This window comes from Synchiropus splendidus, chromosome 1, assembly GCF_027744825.2.
Source record: "Synchiropus splendidus isolate RoL2022-P1 chromosome 1, RoL_Sspl_1.0, whole genome shotgun sequence".
In the NCBI taxonomy this organism is placed as follows: Eukaryota; Metazoa; Chordata; class Actinopteri; order Syngnathiformes; family Callionymidae; genus Synchiropus; species Synchiropus splendidus.
The window spans coordinates 45,913,230-45,931,324 of NC_071334.1; the positions used below are offsets into that span (position 1 = coordinate 45,913,230).

At 45.6% G+C, this 18,095-nt stretch overlaps 1 protein-coding gene across 8 annotated transcripts in view; it reads right to left on the minus strand.

The window, feature by feature from the left end:
* strbp (spermatid perinuclear RNA binding protein) overlaps positions 1 to 18,095 on the minus strand; it is an 88,516-nt gene that overhangs the window by 34,676 nt on the left and 35,745 nt on the right. For 6 of the 8 annotated variants that reach the window (XM_053854416.1, XM_053854420.1, XM_053854415.1 and 3 more), the window contains exon 3: positions 4,448 to 4,607. In XM_053854416.1, the coding sequence (XP_053710391.1) occupies positions 4,448 to 4,450 (3 nt within the window). In that variant the 5' untranslated portion in view covers positions 4,451 to 4,607. The remainder of the gene's footprint in view (positions 1 to 4,447; positions 4,608 to 18,095) is intronic. The other 2 variants (XM_053854419.1, XM_053854418.1) reach the window with 1 other exon arrangement.

Here is an 18,095-nt window from a genome sequence, read left to right on the forward strand (position 1 = left end):
AGTTTACGCTTCGCCCCTGTTTCATTTCGCCGGCAATTGACAATAAATGACCTGCCCCATAGACAAGACTCAGTATTGCAGCGAGATTGGACGGACACTTTCGGTTTCCATTCATTTCTGAACATCTCACGCACGTACTGCAATGACTCTTCAGTAGTCACCGAGCGGACATATGCGGCATGAAAAGTTTTATGCTCCGGTCTTAAATAAGTCATGCTGCTAAAGTGCACGTTGAGTGCAGCGATAACAGCGCAGCAATATTGTAGAACAGATGAAGGTGTAGGCGAAGGGGGGGAGAGAAAACAAGACCGGAGAGTACTGCAAGAGAACGGCGAGAAGATCTGTCTGTATTGGATTGCCCCAGTTTCCAATATAAAAATCACAGATGAGTTATTTCATCTTTCAGCACGAGAATTCTCTTTCTTGTTTTCATCTACCCTGAGTGAGCTCCAAAAACGCCTTGGCTTCGTTTTTCTCCAGTTTGTGGAGAAGACTCTCCGTGTCAGGGTGAAACTCACCTGCGTTTTCCTACAGGAATGCAACACTGCCAAAAGCTAGTTGATAAGTTGTGACCATTTTTCATCTTGTCTGTGGTTGTGACTTTAGCATGAATACAGTACAGCACAGTAGCCGGATGAACCCAGGTGAGCGACCCGTGCATGAATTGACTTGAAAGATTGGATGTCGATTCATGTTTTTGCTATACGGTGCCAAATTGTGTTTTTGGGCTGTGAGTGTTGGTGGCAAAAGGGAACATTTTTTCCAAATGTAGTGAGCTAAAGCTGAAATTTGTTTGCAACATTGTGTTACATTTCAACCCCTCCTGCGTGACTGAAACTGCGCCATCAAGGGGATTATCAATTATAGATTGTGGACTCACTAAACCTGACCCATGTGAATCAGACACCTCTGACGACGTCACACAAACAGGACATATCTGAACTCACTCGCTGAATCTTTACTCCGTTGACAAGGTTTACATTCCTCAGCAGCACATTACAATTCACCACTATCATTGAATTTGTGAATAACAACGAACCATTTTTTTCTTTAAAGTTGTCACCAGTCCAACCTCTCCGCTTCAAGCAAAAGTTGCTTCTCTACTTACTATTCTCAGGTTTCTGGGAAGTCTGTTCTCCTCCCATACAATCAACAAGCATTATTCTGTGGGAACTTTGTGAGGCTTTTAAAACATTGGACGTTAAGTTGTCCTGCTCTGACATGAGTGTCTGGGTTGTAGCTGGGCTCAAAGTGAACCTGCAGACAAAGAGGATTTGGAAAGCACATCAGCCCTGACAAATTGGAGTGATGGGTCAACATCAGGACAGCAACCTCTTTGGCATCTGTGTTACAGCTCAGAAGAGATTACATTAAAAATTCATCCTGTGATTTACGTGCACTCTGCCCGATCAGGCGACCCGTCACACTCTGCTATCCAGTTTTATTGCTCCCCCGCTCTGTCAGTCGCCGCGGAGGGGGCGTCTTTAGGAAGTGTCACATAAACATGACTCAGATCCCGTTCCACCGCGATGCAACGCTTTTCAAGTCAAGCTGAGCTCCGGACGCAAACTCACTGCCGAGCAGTGTTTTGTTTCCTGCATATCCAGTGCTGGAGACATTTGGAAATGGCAGCTCCAACATTTTGCAACCTCTTGCATCAGCGCTGATCATCACACTTGGTTTGGTGAACCGACGGAGAATTAAAGGGCGGAGCCTAATGTGTGATACCAGACAAAGTAAACAAACATTACTAAAATGTCCCTGTTGTCCTATCCAACATTGTTTTTAAATAAAGTACTTTGGAATCCTGGAAATCTATCCACACTTCATATTCCCACTTGGTTTCAAGTCAGCTCCGGAGCTCCCTCTGTTTGAAGGGATCATTTCAAGTGGTGAACGGCGAGTGCCCTCGGCCCTCGGTCTGAGGAGTATTGGGACACACTACACTTAGACCCAGTGTTAGCTATGTAGAAAATGGAAGGGCAGCGGTCCAATGCTTCCTTGAGTTATTTTAAAACCAAATTAACTTGGGGGAATTCTTGGCAACACACTTGCCATACATTTGTTGTGATTAGAACCTGAAGTAAAATGCTTGAGCGATGAAGGATTTAAGAGGGTCCTTGAGGATACCATCATGACAATATTGTTTGTGAAAGAAAACAACCTGAAACAGATAAAACATGGGTTTTAGTCAGTGCAGACTACTCCAGCAAGTTGTGGCAAGAGGCAGAGACCCCTGACAGGTGGGCATCAGGCACACATGCAAAAGCCTACCAACTATTTAGTCATCAATGAGCATCTGTGTGTGTTTAGGGAAGAAACCAGAGCGCCCAGAAGAAACTCACCTAATCTAACGGAGAATGTGTGTTTAATAGCAAATTTCCATTCGACTTCTGAGAACTAATAATTTCCACGAAATGTTTTACATCACAGCAAGCTACATACACCGAGGTGGAAATGTCTTGGGTTGAAGACTGAGGTCCATATTATGACAGTTTCCAGTGAAATTTGTAAATTGCCAACAAGCAAAAACAGCTTGTGCTGAGTTCTTGAGGTCTTTACAAACAGGCAAACTGTCACAGCTGAAAGCTGAGAGGAAATTATAGTCGCAACACCACATGAAGTGAAAGCCTGCCACTTCCCAGCTATAGTCCAAGCAACTCATCTTATTTGTGACTTCATTAAAATGTACAATTTCTCAACCAGCAGTTCTCAGGGTTGAAGTAAAAGCAAAGCACCACTAAAACAATACTTAAATTGGTGAAACAGCCCTCCAGGGATTCATTAGAAACCATCCAATTTAGCTTCTATGCTTCGCTGGACGATGAAACTTGGACACATTTTCAGAATCAGTGAATTCTCCTGCGTTTCATGATCTCATGTGGACGAAGCCATATCTAATATTAGGTCTATTAATTCAGCGACATCCTTGTCAAGGTCGTCGGCAGTCTCCTCAAACCTCCCGACTAATCCCTGTGTGCTGTTGGCCAACACACACATGCACACATGTGGGATCTCATTAGGATTGGTAATTTATGACCTTAAAACCTGTGTCCTCTTCTTCTGCTGGCTCAGCACTTCCTGCAACATCTCCGTTTCCTTTCATCTTTCAATCATTTATTTTCCTCCTACCCCTTACCGCTCCTCAGTCTCCCCCTCTGCTCTCCTTCCTCTTCCCCTCTCCTCTTGTTCTACTTTTTAATAATTCATCCTCTGCTCTCACTGCACCTGCCCCCCCCACCCCCTCCACCCCTTGGGAAAAGCTCCCACTGTCACGGGCCAAGACCATTAATCAATCCCTTGTTTCTCCCCATCTCTCCGTTTCTACCTCCCTCTGCTCCTAACCTACCTCCTGTCCTCCATTTTCAGCACTCCGAACAATGTTGCTTCTCTATTTCCTCTTCTCGGGTTTCCCTTCTCCTCCAGTACGACATTCTAGCGGTTTTCAAACCAAGATCCACCATTCAAAGTATTATCCAATAGCTCACAGATTACGCCAAATAAACACCATAAACAAATCTTCACTGGCTGTTAGGATGTTGACTGAGATGGGAAGGGTTTTGTTTGGTGATATAGCCTGTTGGCTTCATTAAGCATTGTAAATAGAATTGTAACACCAAATAAATACCGAAAGAATCAAATTTTAGACATATGTTATACAACACATTGAGGGTGAATGTCTCAAAGCTGACTCTTCACATGTCTGTCTTCACCATGAGACAAATTGAAGAATAATCCCAGCATTTTAGACTCAAGTTCTCTGAGCCTCAAAAAAAGCTGAGCCAGAGGGCATTATGGGCATTTTCAGTCGGCAACGCTTACTGGAATTGTCCAGTCAACCATAGATGACTGGAAGAGTTTTTCAGAAATGTTGAATTTCAATGGAGGCTTATTTCAGCGAGAGCCAACGCCGGCAAAGATTTAGAAAAACCCACTGCTCTCTGGAGTGACAGTATTTATGAGCCGACTGAGGTCAAAAGGAAATCTCTCACATCACGGACCATGTATCTTTAACTTGGACCAGTCTGTCTAGTGACACAAAAATACAGGTAAGTGCCCATTGTCAACACCGCACTATCTTGGGTGCTTGGGTTCTTTTCATCAGATGATTGATCAGTATGACCAGTTTCATCCATCTCCTCTCTCCCAATCACAAGTGTCTTTTCATGATCTCAATGATCATGTCAAGTGTGATGCTTGTCATTCTCAATCCCCGCCCTGAAACCCTCGTAAACAGCTACTCTTATCTGGCATTTCTCTGTTACCAAATGCGTGTTAACGCTGTTGTTATGTCTGAGAAAAGACTTATCAGATTGAACTCTCGCACCATCCACTCTGTTTCCTCTGGCTGCTGCTGAAGATAATCCACACACCGCCAGGAGCACAGCTACACACTGACAGACACACAGACGCAGGCACACTCATGACCAGGAAGAGAGGGTCTCACCATGGCTGTACCCGGAGAACTGGCAGGTTTCCTTCCTTCTGACGCCCGCTGCTGCTGTGACTGAGGTTCTGGTCAGGATCTTGCTGCTGCTGCTGCACTGCTTCTTCTCGTCATGTGCCCATGTGTCGCTTTCGCCTCCCACAGACCAGAAGATGAGCTTCTGAAAAATACGAGCTGTTACACCGCTGCAAACATACAATATGTCAAAATCCAACACAAACATCAGTTTGACCACACAACGTAGCACAGCCCCTTCTGCCCTCAGAACACTCCAAATTCAGTTTTCTGGGTGAAGGTTCGTCCGAGCAAACACACTCAGCCCCTTCAACTCCACATACACTGATTGCTACACAAACATACACTCAAACACACCAACATCACTCCTTCACACATGCACTTGGACTTTAGGCCAACCATTTCCCCCTTGTCTCCACTCCACGAGTTTGTCGTCACGACACGTGCGCAGGCTTTTAGCTAGGAGGCTGTCTGGTTCAATTTTGCCTTAAAAAAAAGTTATTTTTGTACATATAGATGTTTACAGCTTGTTTTTTTTTTTTTACAAAGCAAGTAGTAAAGTCAGTCACTGACATGTCGTGTCTGGAGGGGAATGTGCTGGTGGTGTGGCTTTGGACGCCCTGTTTCAAAATCCTAGCTAAAAGTCTGCATGTGGGTGTCAGTCCCAGATGGTTCTTTCTTGTGTGGTTTAGAAATGTGTCCTCCGTGACTGAACCAGGCAATTCAGGGGTGTCTGTTAGCTGTGGCCAATTCATAGTGATGAGCTTACGGCTCATATAAGAATCTTATATTTCTCTGGACTCCTCTTGATGTTCAAAAACTCTGAAGGAAACTCTTTGCAGTTCTCTCATCACATTTTACAAATTTCATTTCACAGTTATATTCAATATCACTAAACATAATTCATCATTCATAAACAAGAGTGTGGTCATAGCAGTGCTACGCTGAGGACGCCGTACAAACAAATCTCTTCTTCAAAACAGAAATGTCAGCCGACTTGTCTCTGATACTCCACAGATGCTTTTGGTCACGGACAAACGCAGCAATGACATTTATAGCCGAGCGTGTTTGCTTGTTAGCGACCGCTGGAGGTTATAGGTCGATCGCCCTGTTGGGCAGGTACAGAGGAACACAGCCGTGTTTGTTCCCTTTAAAAGCGCTACTGGAAATAAAATGCGGTTTCTGACCAGGAGTTTAAATAAATGTTGAGCAACTTATTGCTCACACCATGACACAAGTGGGAAGAGCTCCTATGTAAAGGTAGACAGGAGGGAACCCAAAAGCATCTGACTCGCCCTAATCTGTCATTTTAATAACTTATCACTGGCATAATCGTGTCATATGTGGACACTATATCTGACAGATGGTGTCCCCCAACGTGGACGAGCTTCTGTGCAGAGGACAAAAGATAAAAATACCCCTCCTGGATAATGAAATTGTGGCAGGTGTGCCACAGAGTTACACTGCAGTGGGGTTTTTCAAGAGGACGAATCCTCACGGAGGAAGATACACAGGAGACACAGGCTTTAAAATGAAGGGAGTATGTAAGAAGCAGCGAGTGGACAACATAAAGATGGAACAGTGAAAATGGAATGGTGTTAAGCAGAACCCCACAGAGAGCAGCCCAACAAATCAAGACTAGAAAATCATCTGTTTCTGGATTAGTTGTGCAAAAAAATCTGAAGGCTTAAAGAGTTAAGCCACCGTCACCAGTAAACAAAGGCAGTTTTGTGGGTCATTGACAGTGTTTGAAAGAGAGTACAACCTGTCTTTTCATCGCAGCAAATTACTCCAAAATTCATAATAAGACGACTGTGAAAAACCATTAATCACATCCAGCCCACGGGTCTTGGGTTTGAGACTTATTTGTTCAGTAATTTATTTGTTTCCTCCAGAAACGATGACCTTCTCACGTCGAAATATGTTCTCATTTTATTCTACTGACAATTGATCCTGTTAGTCTGAGGTTGCCACACTGAACTTCAACCTGTCTTAGCATTTCCTCGCTGCTCATGCCTTTCTCTATCACAGGGGCTCTTAACCTTTTTGATCTCAGGGCCCACCTTTCCAGAACAAATGGGTCCGGGGCCCATTCAAGGAATAGAACTGATTCATTAGTGTGACTACTGATTTCAGAATGACTCATTTCATTTGTGTTCAATACCATACAGTACCGATAAACAAACCAAAACCTTGTGAAATTAAATGAAACCATGTCACCAGCGCAAAGATATTTGTCATGGAAAAGTCCGACCACCAGCAGAAGAGGGTGCAAGTCACATTCATCAAATTTACTAAAGAAAAAAATACACTTGATGCAAACTGTTGAGAAAATTGGAAAAACAACACGCCATGAATAAAACTTTGAAAAAAATTAATATAATAAAGCAACATCCAAATATAATAAAACATGTTTTTTCATAAATAAACTTGCCATAAAATGTACATACATTTTTAAAAACTTCTCCAACAGGTGAACAGTGATGTGGGCGCCATCACTTTCTTTATCATTTTTTCTACTCAAGAGCATCTCCGTAGTTGGTAACAATCACAAATTTGCAAATCGATTCAGTGACACACTACTGCCACCGCATGTGGCAAGTGTATTAAAGCCACCGTCTCGCGGCCCTCACAGCCCAGAGGTGAAAAACAAAAAACTTGTAGCGGCCGTCTAGGAGGCACTCGCGGCCCAACCATGGGCCCTATGCTGAAGAATCACTGCTATATCACATCCATGAGTCTCAATGGTTGGCTTCCTCCTGGTGTATTGTTTATATATTTATTTTAATTACATAAAAGAATAATTATATTGACTCCTTTTAATTCATATTTTACCTTAAATGGGGAATACTTTATTTATTTTGAAAAAAAAAAAACACTTGTATACCCAAATAAATATCGTTGGACACATATTTTTTACCAAACAGCCATATTGATGGGAGTAGCGTCAACACCAACTGTCCAGCCACAGAGCTACGTGTCAAGTATTATTTTCAGTTAACAGGTGACAGAATATCACGCTACGGTACCATAAGAAAAAACAGCCGTCTCATCGTTCGCTTCTTAGGGTTTTACCATGAATGTGCATACTCTTGTTGAAAACACTGCGTCAGGAAGTGAGCAGGGAGAATTTGCTGAGGCGGTTCCAATTTACACCTTTTCATCTGTTGACTATAAAAAAAGAACAAACAAGAAGCCAGGGTGGTAATGAGGGCTCAGCGAAGCTGCTTCTGAGCGTGAATTCTCTTCCAGGATGGTGATTACACACTGAAGATTTGTGTCTACTTTGTGGTGTGACATTAGGAGACAAGCTGTTATTATTATCAGTGAAGTGTGAGAGAAAATTATAGCCGACACCAAACTTTCTGGTCAAATCTGACAGGTTCCTCTTCTTTGGGAAGGTTACTGTCGACAAGAATGTCATTACAAAATATGAAAACAATGTCAATCAGAGGGCACTATGAAAGGTGTAAGTGGGTTTGGCGACAGCTTCTTAGTGCACCTTTCTATTAAATCTAATAGATTTCACGTTGCTAAAACATGCTAATTTGATTTCCACATTTGGTTCTGTTCAAAGAGCTGCAGTGTGTTACAGGGCGTCTGGTATGAGTGGTGGGACTGACTTACATTAGTCATCACGAAATGATGGACCATGAATAATTCTAGATCTAATTTAAGACTTGGATTTGCATCGGACACAAAGCTAGCGTCAGAGCTACGACCGATTTCCTTTTGGGAAAACATTGTGAGTCATCTGCAGCTATCTTTCATGTAAGAGGTGACAACAGAACCCTTGTGTTTAAGTGACGTGAAACAGTACCAGACGATGGAAAAGTGAACACGATGCTATTATGTTTGGAGGACCAGCGAGAGCTGAACAGGATGGTGATTTTTACAGCGTTTAGGCTCATACATATCTTTTCTTCCACCTAAAGCTTTATATTTTTTGGAGAAAGCATCCCTTTGGGCAGCTGTTCTTGACCTTCTTGATCTTTACCAGAACAAATGAGCCTGGGACCCATTCAAGTAATAGAACTGATTCATGACTCTTGATTTCATTGGTGATCAACAACCATATTTAATCTACTCACACGTAAACAAACCAAAACCTTGTGAAATGACATGAAACCATGTGGTCGTCATTAAGATATTTGTCATGAAAAACCAGCATCCAGCAGCCATATTCATCAAATTTACGAAAAAAAATGAAAAAAAAATTCATGCAACTGTTGAAAACTAAGACTAACTGAATAAAATTCTGAATAAAATAAATACCATAAAACCATGTCTAAATATCATAAAATGAAAATAATATATTTAAACTCCAAAGAACAAATAAGTGAAGTGTAAATAAAAGTATTGCCACATTTACTATTGTGGTGACATCACTTTCTTTATCATTTGTTCTCCAACTATCACAGATTTGCAGCTGTCAAGTCAACAAGTCAATAAGAGTGTCAATAAGTCTCCTAAATGGGTATTGAAATTGAGAGTCAGAATCTGTGTGATCCATCAGAGACTCACTGTGACAGAGGGTCACTTGAAATGGTGAGGAGGCAAGAGGAGGAAAGAAGAGTTTGTACGGCTGTCATTTCTTCAACTTGAATTTCTTCAAGTACAAGTAAGAGTCCCCACTGCGGCACCTCTTGTAAACCTCAGCCAGTATCGCTGCTGGGCTGATATGAAGAGACACAACTGAAGGCTTCTGTGTTTATCAAGCTGTTTATTATCTGGCAGCAGAAATAGGACATAAATGGGAAGGGAAAAGTGGTGAATGAGTGTTGGTGCTAAGTGATTAAAAAAAAAAAAAAAACACAAATGCCACGTTTGGCCCCACAGCTAAGATCACACAGAGAATGGTCAAAAACAATAGACTCATTTCTAAATGCTACATGAATTTGTTCGGTCCTCTGAAACACTGCTACTCTTTCACTGTTTTTTGTGTCAAATTGTTTTCTGTTTCTCTTGTGTTCTGTGGAGGTCTTTTTCGCCTCACGATGGATCCGAATCTGTTTACTTTTGTGCACTAGCTATTACCACAGCATCGGCAAACCCCTGTGATGAAATCGCTCGAACCATGTGGTGCCAAATAAATAGAACACATGCAGAATCATGCTCCTCTTCGCCTCCATCAGACCACGTCTGTGGTGTAAATGACATGTCTCTGCTGCTTCGATATGGGGAGAGGACAGCAGGCCAGAGAGCCAGGAGGACAAGAGTAAATATCAGATTACTGAATAGGACGCCATATTTTTTATTATAAGTAAAAATGTTCCCGTGAAGGTGTCAAGCGAAGAATTGCATAAAATCCCCTACCATTAGTTCTTTACATGTCTTTCATTGCCTTTGTCACAGTGGTGAAAGGAACACACACATTAATGTTGCTTATTTACACAGTTTAGTTTTCAATCAAATACTTGAGAAAAAAAGTGTTCTGAAATGGCAAAAATAATGTTTCCAGAAACATATTTGAACAGAATAATTCTTGGGGCTAGACACAGGCTGCCACAAGGCCACAACCAGCCCCAGATCCACCGGATGACCAGGGCTGGATTCGTCTGTCTTTTCTGGTCATTTGCTATGAAGTTCTCACACTGTGGGTCTACAACTTGAATAGGTGTGTTGCGTCACGGCGCAGCTCTCCACCAATTCTGTTCTGTTCCCACAATGCTTATTGCTTCACCCTCAGCCAATGACAAAGGGCCTTAAAGTCAGGTGGTAGTGATAAGATAGTTCAGTGACAGGATTGATACAGATGTACTATGAATGAAAAACCAGGTACTAGTCACGAAAATCCTCCCACCAATCCAGGGTTTCCACTACATATTACCAAGAATGGCGCACCACCATGGCTTAAATGAGAAGCACGTGAAGCCATCCCTTCACAATGATCTGTTTTTGAGGAAATCTCACGCACACAAACGGATGAAAACATCAAAACAGTGCAGAGGTGTGTCGGAGCCATGGTTAAACACCGTCACTGTCATGGAGCTGTCATCAGCGTCAACACGCTTCCTTCGGCAGGTTGCAATTAAACTCGTTTTTCTGAATAAAATCAGATATTCTGGAGATTATATTGTCCATCGAGGATGATAGATGTGGCGTATGTGAACTACACAGTCGATCACTGTCGTAAACAGACTAACTGACTAACTAAGTTGCTAACATAGTGGTAATGTTGTTTCCTTATGGGCTTCTCAATGGCTTTCTGTTGCCAGGAAACCAGGAAAGTTTATAAATGTTTCACACCCCCAAACTCTCTGCCACCTTTGTAAATAGTATCATCTGCATAACATTGTATCCTTGTTAACATTTAAGAAATGAAAAAAGAAAGTACTCCCCCTGGAACTGCAACCTTATCGTGGTGGGGGAGTTTGTGTACCTTGAATGATCCTAGGAGCTATGTTGTCGGGGGCGTTATGCTCCTGGTAGGGTCTCCCATGGCAAACAGGTCCTAGGTGACGGGTCAGACTAAGAGCAGTTCAGAAGCCCCGATGACAAAACCAAAAACATCGAGGACCGTGACGTCGCCCGGCATGGCGCAGCCGGGGCCCCACCCTGGAGCCAGGCCTGGGGTTGGGGCTCGAATGCGAGCGCCTGGTGGCCGGGCCTCTGCCCATGGGGCCCGGCCGGGCCAAGCCCGAACGAATGACATGGGCCGTCCCTCCTGCGGACCCACCACCCACAGAGGGAGTCATAGGGGTCGGGTGCAAAGAGAACTAGGTAGCAGTCGGGGCCGGGGGGCCCGACGACCTGGTTCGTGTGGACATTCTCTGGCTCTTGGGACATGGAATGTCACTTCGCTGGGGGGGAAAGAGCCTGAGCTTGTGCAGGAGGTTGAGAGGTACCGGCTAGATATAGTCGGACTCTCCTCCACGCACAGCCTGGGCTCTGGAACCCAACTCCTTGAGAAAGGCTGGACCCTCTACTTTTCTGGAGTTGTCCGCGGGGAGAGGCGGCGGGCTGGCGTAGGCTTGCTCATAGCCCCGCAGCTCTGCAGCTTCGTGTTGGGGTTTACCCCGGTGAACGAGAGGGTCGCGTCCCTACGCCTACGGGTTGGGGACAGGTGTCTCACAGCGGTTGCGGCTTACGGGCCGAACAGCAGTGTAGACTACCCGGCTTTCTTGGAGTCACTGGGAGGGGTACTCGACAGTGCCCCAACCGGGGACTCCATTGTTCTACTGGGAGACTTCAACGCCCACGTGGGCAATGACAGCAAGACTTGGAGGGGCGTGATTGGGAAGAACGGCCTACCCGATCTGAACCTGAGCGGTGTTCTATTACTGGACTTCTGTGCCACCCACAGTTTGTCCATAACGAACACCATGTTCGAGCACAAGGGTGTCCATAAGTGCTCTTGGCACCAGGACACCCTTGGCCGGAGGTCTATGATAGACTTTGTGATCGTGTCATCTGACCTTCGGCCACGTGTCTCGGACACTCGGGTGAAGAGAGGGGCAGAGCTGTCAACCGATCACCACCTGGTGGTGAGTGCGATCCGCTGGCAGGGGAGGAAGCCGGTCAGACCGGGCAGGCCCAAACGTATTGTGAGGGTCTGCTGGGAACGCCTGGCGGAACCCACTGTCAGTGGGGTCTTTAACTCCCACCTCCGGGAGAGTTTCTCCCAGATCCCGAGGGAGGTAGGTGACATGGAGTCTGAGTGGTCCATGTTCTCCTCCTCCATTGTCAGTGCGGCTGCACGCAGTTGTGGTCGCAAGGTCTCTGGTGCCTGTCGCGGCGGCAATCCCCGAACCCGGTGGTGGACACCGAAAGTAAGGGATGCCGTCAGGCTGAAGAAGGAGTCCTATCGGGTCTTGATGGCCTGTGGGACTCCTGAGGCAGCTGACGTGTACCGGCAGGCCAGGCGTGCCGCTTCCCGTGCAGTCGTGGAGGCAAAAACTCGGGTCTGGGAGGAGTTCGGAGAGGCCATGGAGGAGGACTATTGGTCGGCCTCGAAGAAATTCTGGCAAACCGTCCGTCGCCTCAGAAGGGGGAAGCAGTGCCTCACCAGTGCTGTTTACAGTGAGGGTGGGAGACTGCTGACCTCGACTGGTGATGTTGTCGGGCGGTGGAAAGAATACTTCGAGGGTCTCCTCAATCCCGTCGTCACGTCTTCCACTCAGGAAGCGGGGACTGAGGACTCGGATGGCTCTCCCATCACCCGGGCCGAAGTCACCGAGGTTGTTCGTAAGCTCCTCGGTGGTAGGGCCCCGGGAGTGGATGAGATCCGTCCAGAGTATCTGAAATCCCTGGATGTTGTAGGGCTGTCGTGGCTGACACGTCTCTGCAACATCGCGTGGCAGTCGAGGACAGTGCCTCTGGATTGGCAGACCGGGGTGGTGGTCCCCCTGTTTAAGAAGGGGGACCGGAGGGTGTGTTCCAACTATAGGGGGATCACACTCCTCAGCCTCCCTGGAAAGGTCTATTCCAGGGTACTAGAGAGGAGACTTCGGCCAATAGTCGAACCTCAGATCCAGGAGGAACAGTGTGGTTTTCGTCCCGGTCGTGGAACACTGGACCAGCTCTATACCCTCCACCGGGTGCTCGAGGGTTCATGGGAGTTCGCCCAACCAGTCCACATGTGCTTTGTGGATTTGGAGAAGGCGTTCGACCGTGTCCCTCGCGATGTCCTGTGGGGGGTGCTCCGGGAATATGGGGTGCGGGACCCTCTGCTAGGGGCTGTCCGCTCCTTGTATGACCGGAGCAGGAGCATGGTTCGCATTGCCGGCAGGAAATCAGACCTGTTCCCGGTGCATGTTGGTCTCCGCCAGGGCTGCCCTTTGTCACCGGTTCTGTTCATCACTTATATGGACAGAATTTCTAGGCGTAGCCAGGGGTCGGAGGGGATCCGGTTCGGGAACCACAGAATTTCATCTCTGCTATTTGCGGACGATGTTGTTCTGCTGGCCTCATCGGACCGGGACCTTCAGCATGCGCTGGGTCGGTTTGCAGCCGAGTGTGAAGCGGCCGGGATGAGGATCAGCACCTCCAAGTCTGAGGCCATGGTTCTCGACCGGAACACGGTGGTTTGCTCTCTCCAGGTTGGTGGAGAGTTCTTGCCTCAAGTGGCGGAGTTTAAGTATCTCGGGGTCTTGTTCTCGAGTGAGGGAAAAAGGGAGCGTGAGATTGATAGACGGGTTGGTGCAGCGGCAGCAGTGATGCGGTCGCTGTATCGGACCGTCGTGGTGAAGAGAGAGCTGAGTCACAAGACGAAGCTCTCGATTTACCGATCGATCTACGTTCCCACCCTCACCTATGGTCACGAGCTTTGGGTAGTGACCGAAAGGATGAGATCGCGGATACAAGCGGCTGAGATGAGTTTCCTCCGCAGGGTGGCTGGGCGCACCCTTAGAGATAGGGTGAGGAGTTCGGTCATCCGGGAGGAGCTCGGGGTGGAGCCGCTGCTCCTCTACATCGAGAGGAACCAGCTGAGGTGGCTCGGGCATCTGATCCGGATGCCCCTGGACGCCTCCCTGGGGAGGTGTTCCGGGCATGTCCTACCGGGAGGAGACCCCGGGGAAGACCCAGGACTCGCTGGAGAGATTATGTCTCCGGTCTGGCCTGGGAACGCCTCGGGATCCCCCGGGAGGAGCTGGAGGAGGTTTGTGCGGACCGGGAAGTTTGGGCTTCCTTGCTCCGAATGCTGCCTCCGCGACCCGACCCCGGATAAGCGGCAGAAGAAGGTGAAGGTGAAGGTGAAAAAAGAAAGTAATATAGAGCAACATACAATACAGAATAACTTTATTAACCTTGTTTTTGTCTGCAACAGAAAAGACTTAAAGTGCATTCATTTGCCTAAAATAAAAAAATAATCATGAGTATAGTAAAAAGTATGTTCCCTGAGGTCAAATGCTCCACTCCAATATTTGAGATTGCCTGCCTTGAACCATGAAGTGCCTACAGACTGGTTATTCTTGGCACAGGGACTGAAGGATACCCTTGCATGTAGGAGTTTGTGCAATACATTTCATATTGCATGAGGAAAACAATCGTGGCAGAATATCCAGATATCAATTATAAGCTAAAAAAAATGAGATTCATACTTTTCCCTGAATCGAGCAGGCCTACTACCAACCGTAGGAGGTTTTGACAACATGGAGATTTCAGGCGACTACCAGCCCTCTCAGTAAGAGAAGTGTCCATCTGGTGATGCCTCAGTTAGACCAGTAGGTAACCACCCTTAAGAGTGACAAAAAGTCAAGCACATGAATAAATGCTAAGTGTCTAAGGAACAAACATTATTTTGGTCATCTCTGTGTAATGTGTGACGGTGGCCATTGATCTGCGTCATGCATGATGAATGCAGAACCATGAGGCTGGTCTCACACGTACCGGGCAAACCACGCAGAGGATATGATGCTCACGATGTGGCCTTGCTCATGCGTGCTCTGAAAACAATCAGGCCTCACGACCGAGGGCCGTTTGCAGCAACATGTTTTTTCCCAAATAAATGATCTTGGCTGTTTGTTCGCTCCTGCAGCGGCGCTAATGGTCGACGCTCGGGACAGAAAGCAATTAACACCTGTGATAACAGGCCCGGTGAAAACCGCCGCCTGACAATGGAACGGCACAACTGGCTCCATTTCACCTCTTGATTAAATAAGAACCACGGCTGATCGGTTAATTCCTGACAAAACAGAGGCCAGCTGTTTTCAATTTGAGGCATTAAATCGGCACATTTTTTTCACGTGGGCATCCTCACCATCACTAACAGACCCAGCTGGGCGCTGCACTGCCATCCTACTTTTGAATGAGTTCAATCGATACAACTCATGAGTGTTGACTTCTGTTACTCCTCACATTCCCTCTGTGAGTCAGGAGCGTAATCTTTCATCCAATATGGATGAAGTGAAAATGATTTCACTGATAACACGCACAAACTGATGACCTGTCCAGCATTAGCGTGATGATTTCCCCACAGTTTCAACCGCTTCTCTGGAGTAATTTACCTTCACACTTTCATGTTTAACGCTTGGCACGTCCAGCTAAAATTCCTGGCATCAGAGTTGGAGTCACGTCTAGTTCCACCTGGGAGTTGAAGTCTTCATCTGTGTGTGGCATCGCACACAGGCCCGGACGTGGCCTATGAAGCGCCTTCACGCGGAACACTTGACTCAGTCCAGGTGAGGGGTCAGGAGGATGCCAGCGCACAGAATTTAGATGAGGTCGCAGCGAGGAGAGGAATCGCTGATGTTGCCGGTGGTAGCGAGGAAGCGCTGCTGTTCCCGCGGGTCAATGATTAAAACGGAGCGATGCATGTGTAAACACCTCCAGCTGCTGGTGGTGTCAGACCAAAGAGACTTGGGGTCACAGTCGCACAACATTAAATCCATCTTCCTTGAGTTGCTCAGTTTTACTCAATGCTCCATTTGCGGCATGCTGATGCGCCAGTCTGTGCGTGTGCGTGCATGCGTGTGTGGGTGGGACCACACCAGTGAGCTCCTACTGTGCTGATTTCAGCAGGAACAGATGGCTCACTCGATGCTGCTGTGGCACTGTAGCCCGTCTGCAGACTAACAAATACGTGCATTATTTCCTCAGCTATCCTCCCGCCTGCATCACTCTTTAATGACTTCAGAAACACACCCACGGACTGAGGTGGCGTAAGCGATACGCTCTTGGTCTTTGGCCCGCTTGTTTGTCCCATTGACACTTTGTGGGCTAATCCAGCTTGAAAGGCTGTTTGCTGCAGAGCTCATGTTTGTTCACACACTTCAGCCTTTGGGCGCCGGCCTGTGCTGGTGTAATGGCACGTAAAGATTCTTTCACTCTGACACCAGCAGACGAATCAAGTAAATGCAGACAACATAAAGGGATCACGCGGAGGAAAAGGCTGGGCTGTACATGACCCTGTTAACAAGTAGGAAGGCCGTAATTCCTTCAGCCGCTGTTGATAACTGATACTTGCTACAGGAACATTGACAATACTAATGAGGTCATTAATAATGTACGGTCAGCTTAACTCATGTCAAAGCAGGCGTGAATTAAAATGGAAAAATCGACATCTTTTCTCGCTTTCTTTCTCTGCTACAAGACAAACAACGCTGCAGACAAATGTACACTTTGCCACCAGTCTGCATTGAGAGATGGAGCCAAATGAACTGTTGATTTAGTCTGTAAGAGAATGAAACTTCAAAATTATTCATGTTGTTAAAGCTTAGCCTAATCACACATATTGAATTTTTTTTCAAAAAGCTATAAATCATATCATTAATAGCATTTACAATTACGTTATTTCTTGATATGTGTTGGAAAATTATGTCAAAGAGGGAACAACTGGATTATAATTGATATCTTGTATGGTCAAGGTCTAGTTAAACGTGTTAAGGTTTAAATACGACCTCTTTCTATTTTTTTATGTTTAAGATTTTCAACTGGATGTAATGGTTGTTTTTTTTAGTAAAGTGATTTACATTATTGAGAAACGTGATGCACTGTAGTTTTGTTTGAATAAACATGATGCATCCTGTACGCTCAACGATAAAAGCCTCAGCTGCATCACATAAGAGTGACGACTACGAAAGCAAGTTTCTGTCCACAGTATTGGCTTCAAGTCTTCTGCTTCACCTCGACAGACTTATCTGTCCTTCTACACCACTACTGTTTCAAGAACATCAGGAAACTGCCTACAGATGAGTGAAGAAGTCGTCACCTGCTGTGCAATGCAAATATGCCCTTTATTGTCATCACCTTGTTGGTTAGCCGTCTGCTTCTGCGAGCGCTTGCCATTCACCCACGCAGTGCTTGGACGCACTCAATATCCTAAAATACATGGTAACTATCATGAAATAATGTGGCACCAATTTAAAAAAAAGTTTCTGTATGTCTCTATAGCGTGCTTTGTTTTTTCGCCCCCAAAGTTGCCTTTAAACTGCAACATTTTAGTGGAAACAGACGAGTTATTGAATTCATATTTTACGAGAGAGAAGCTGATGTGACCTGAAATAATTCATGATTTTAAGTGAAGAGTGTTTTAAAATGTGGAATGAATTAATCATCCACTACTTAATGTGGAATCAGGAATGCTATCAGAGTAAGCAGTTTAGTTAATATACACATTTGGTATTATATGACAAGTATCTCAACATAATGGCACTGAGGTGCGTGTGCTCTCTCTATATATTTCAGGTTCATTTGAAACATGACAAACAAGTTATTAAAGGTAGTCCTTTAAAACAAAATAATAGTTGTCTTATTCAGAAACTGTGAAGTGTGAAGGTCTTTAACTGATGTTGACCAAAACACAACATTAGTAAACATGATCTTCTCACGACAGACAGGAAGAAACATTTGCAGAACTGAGAAATGCGAGTCAACTTTCTGGCCCGTCTAGCTCACTGAAGGTTTTCAAAAAACTGTAGCTAAAGTTGACCAAGATACAAGCTAGACTCTCATTCATAGTTAAGGAAGTCCATCCCTATTTTTATTCATTCCAATATGATGAGGTCCTCTTGTGGAAATGGTCAGAAAATAGAAGAAATATCACTAAAATTGAGGTCACATGGCGATAAAATCAAACAATTCTCCAGGCGGAAAACTGCCGTGTGGCGAGAGCAGGGTTGGCCAGGGAAGTCCAGATGTGCACTAATTCTCTAAATGGGTTTTAACTATAAAACACACCAGTGGGCGAGCG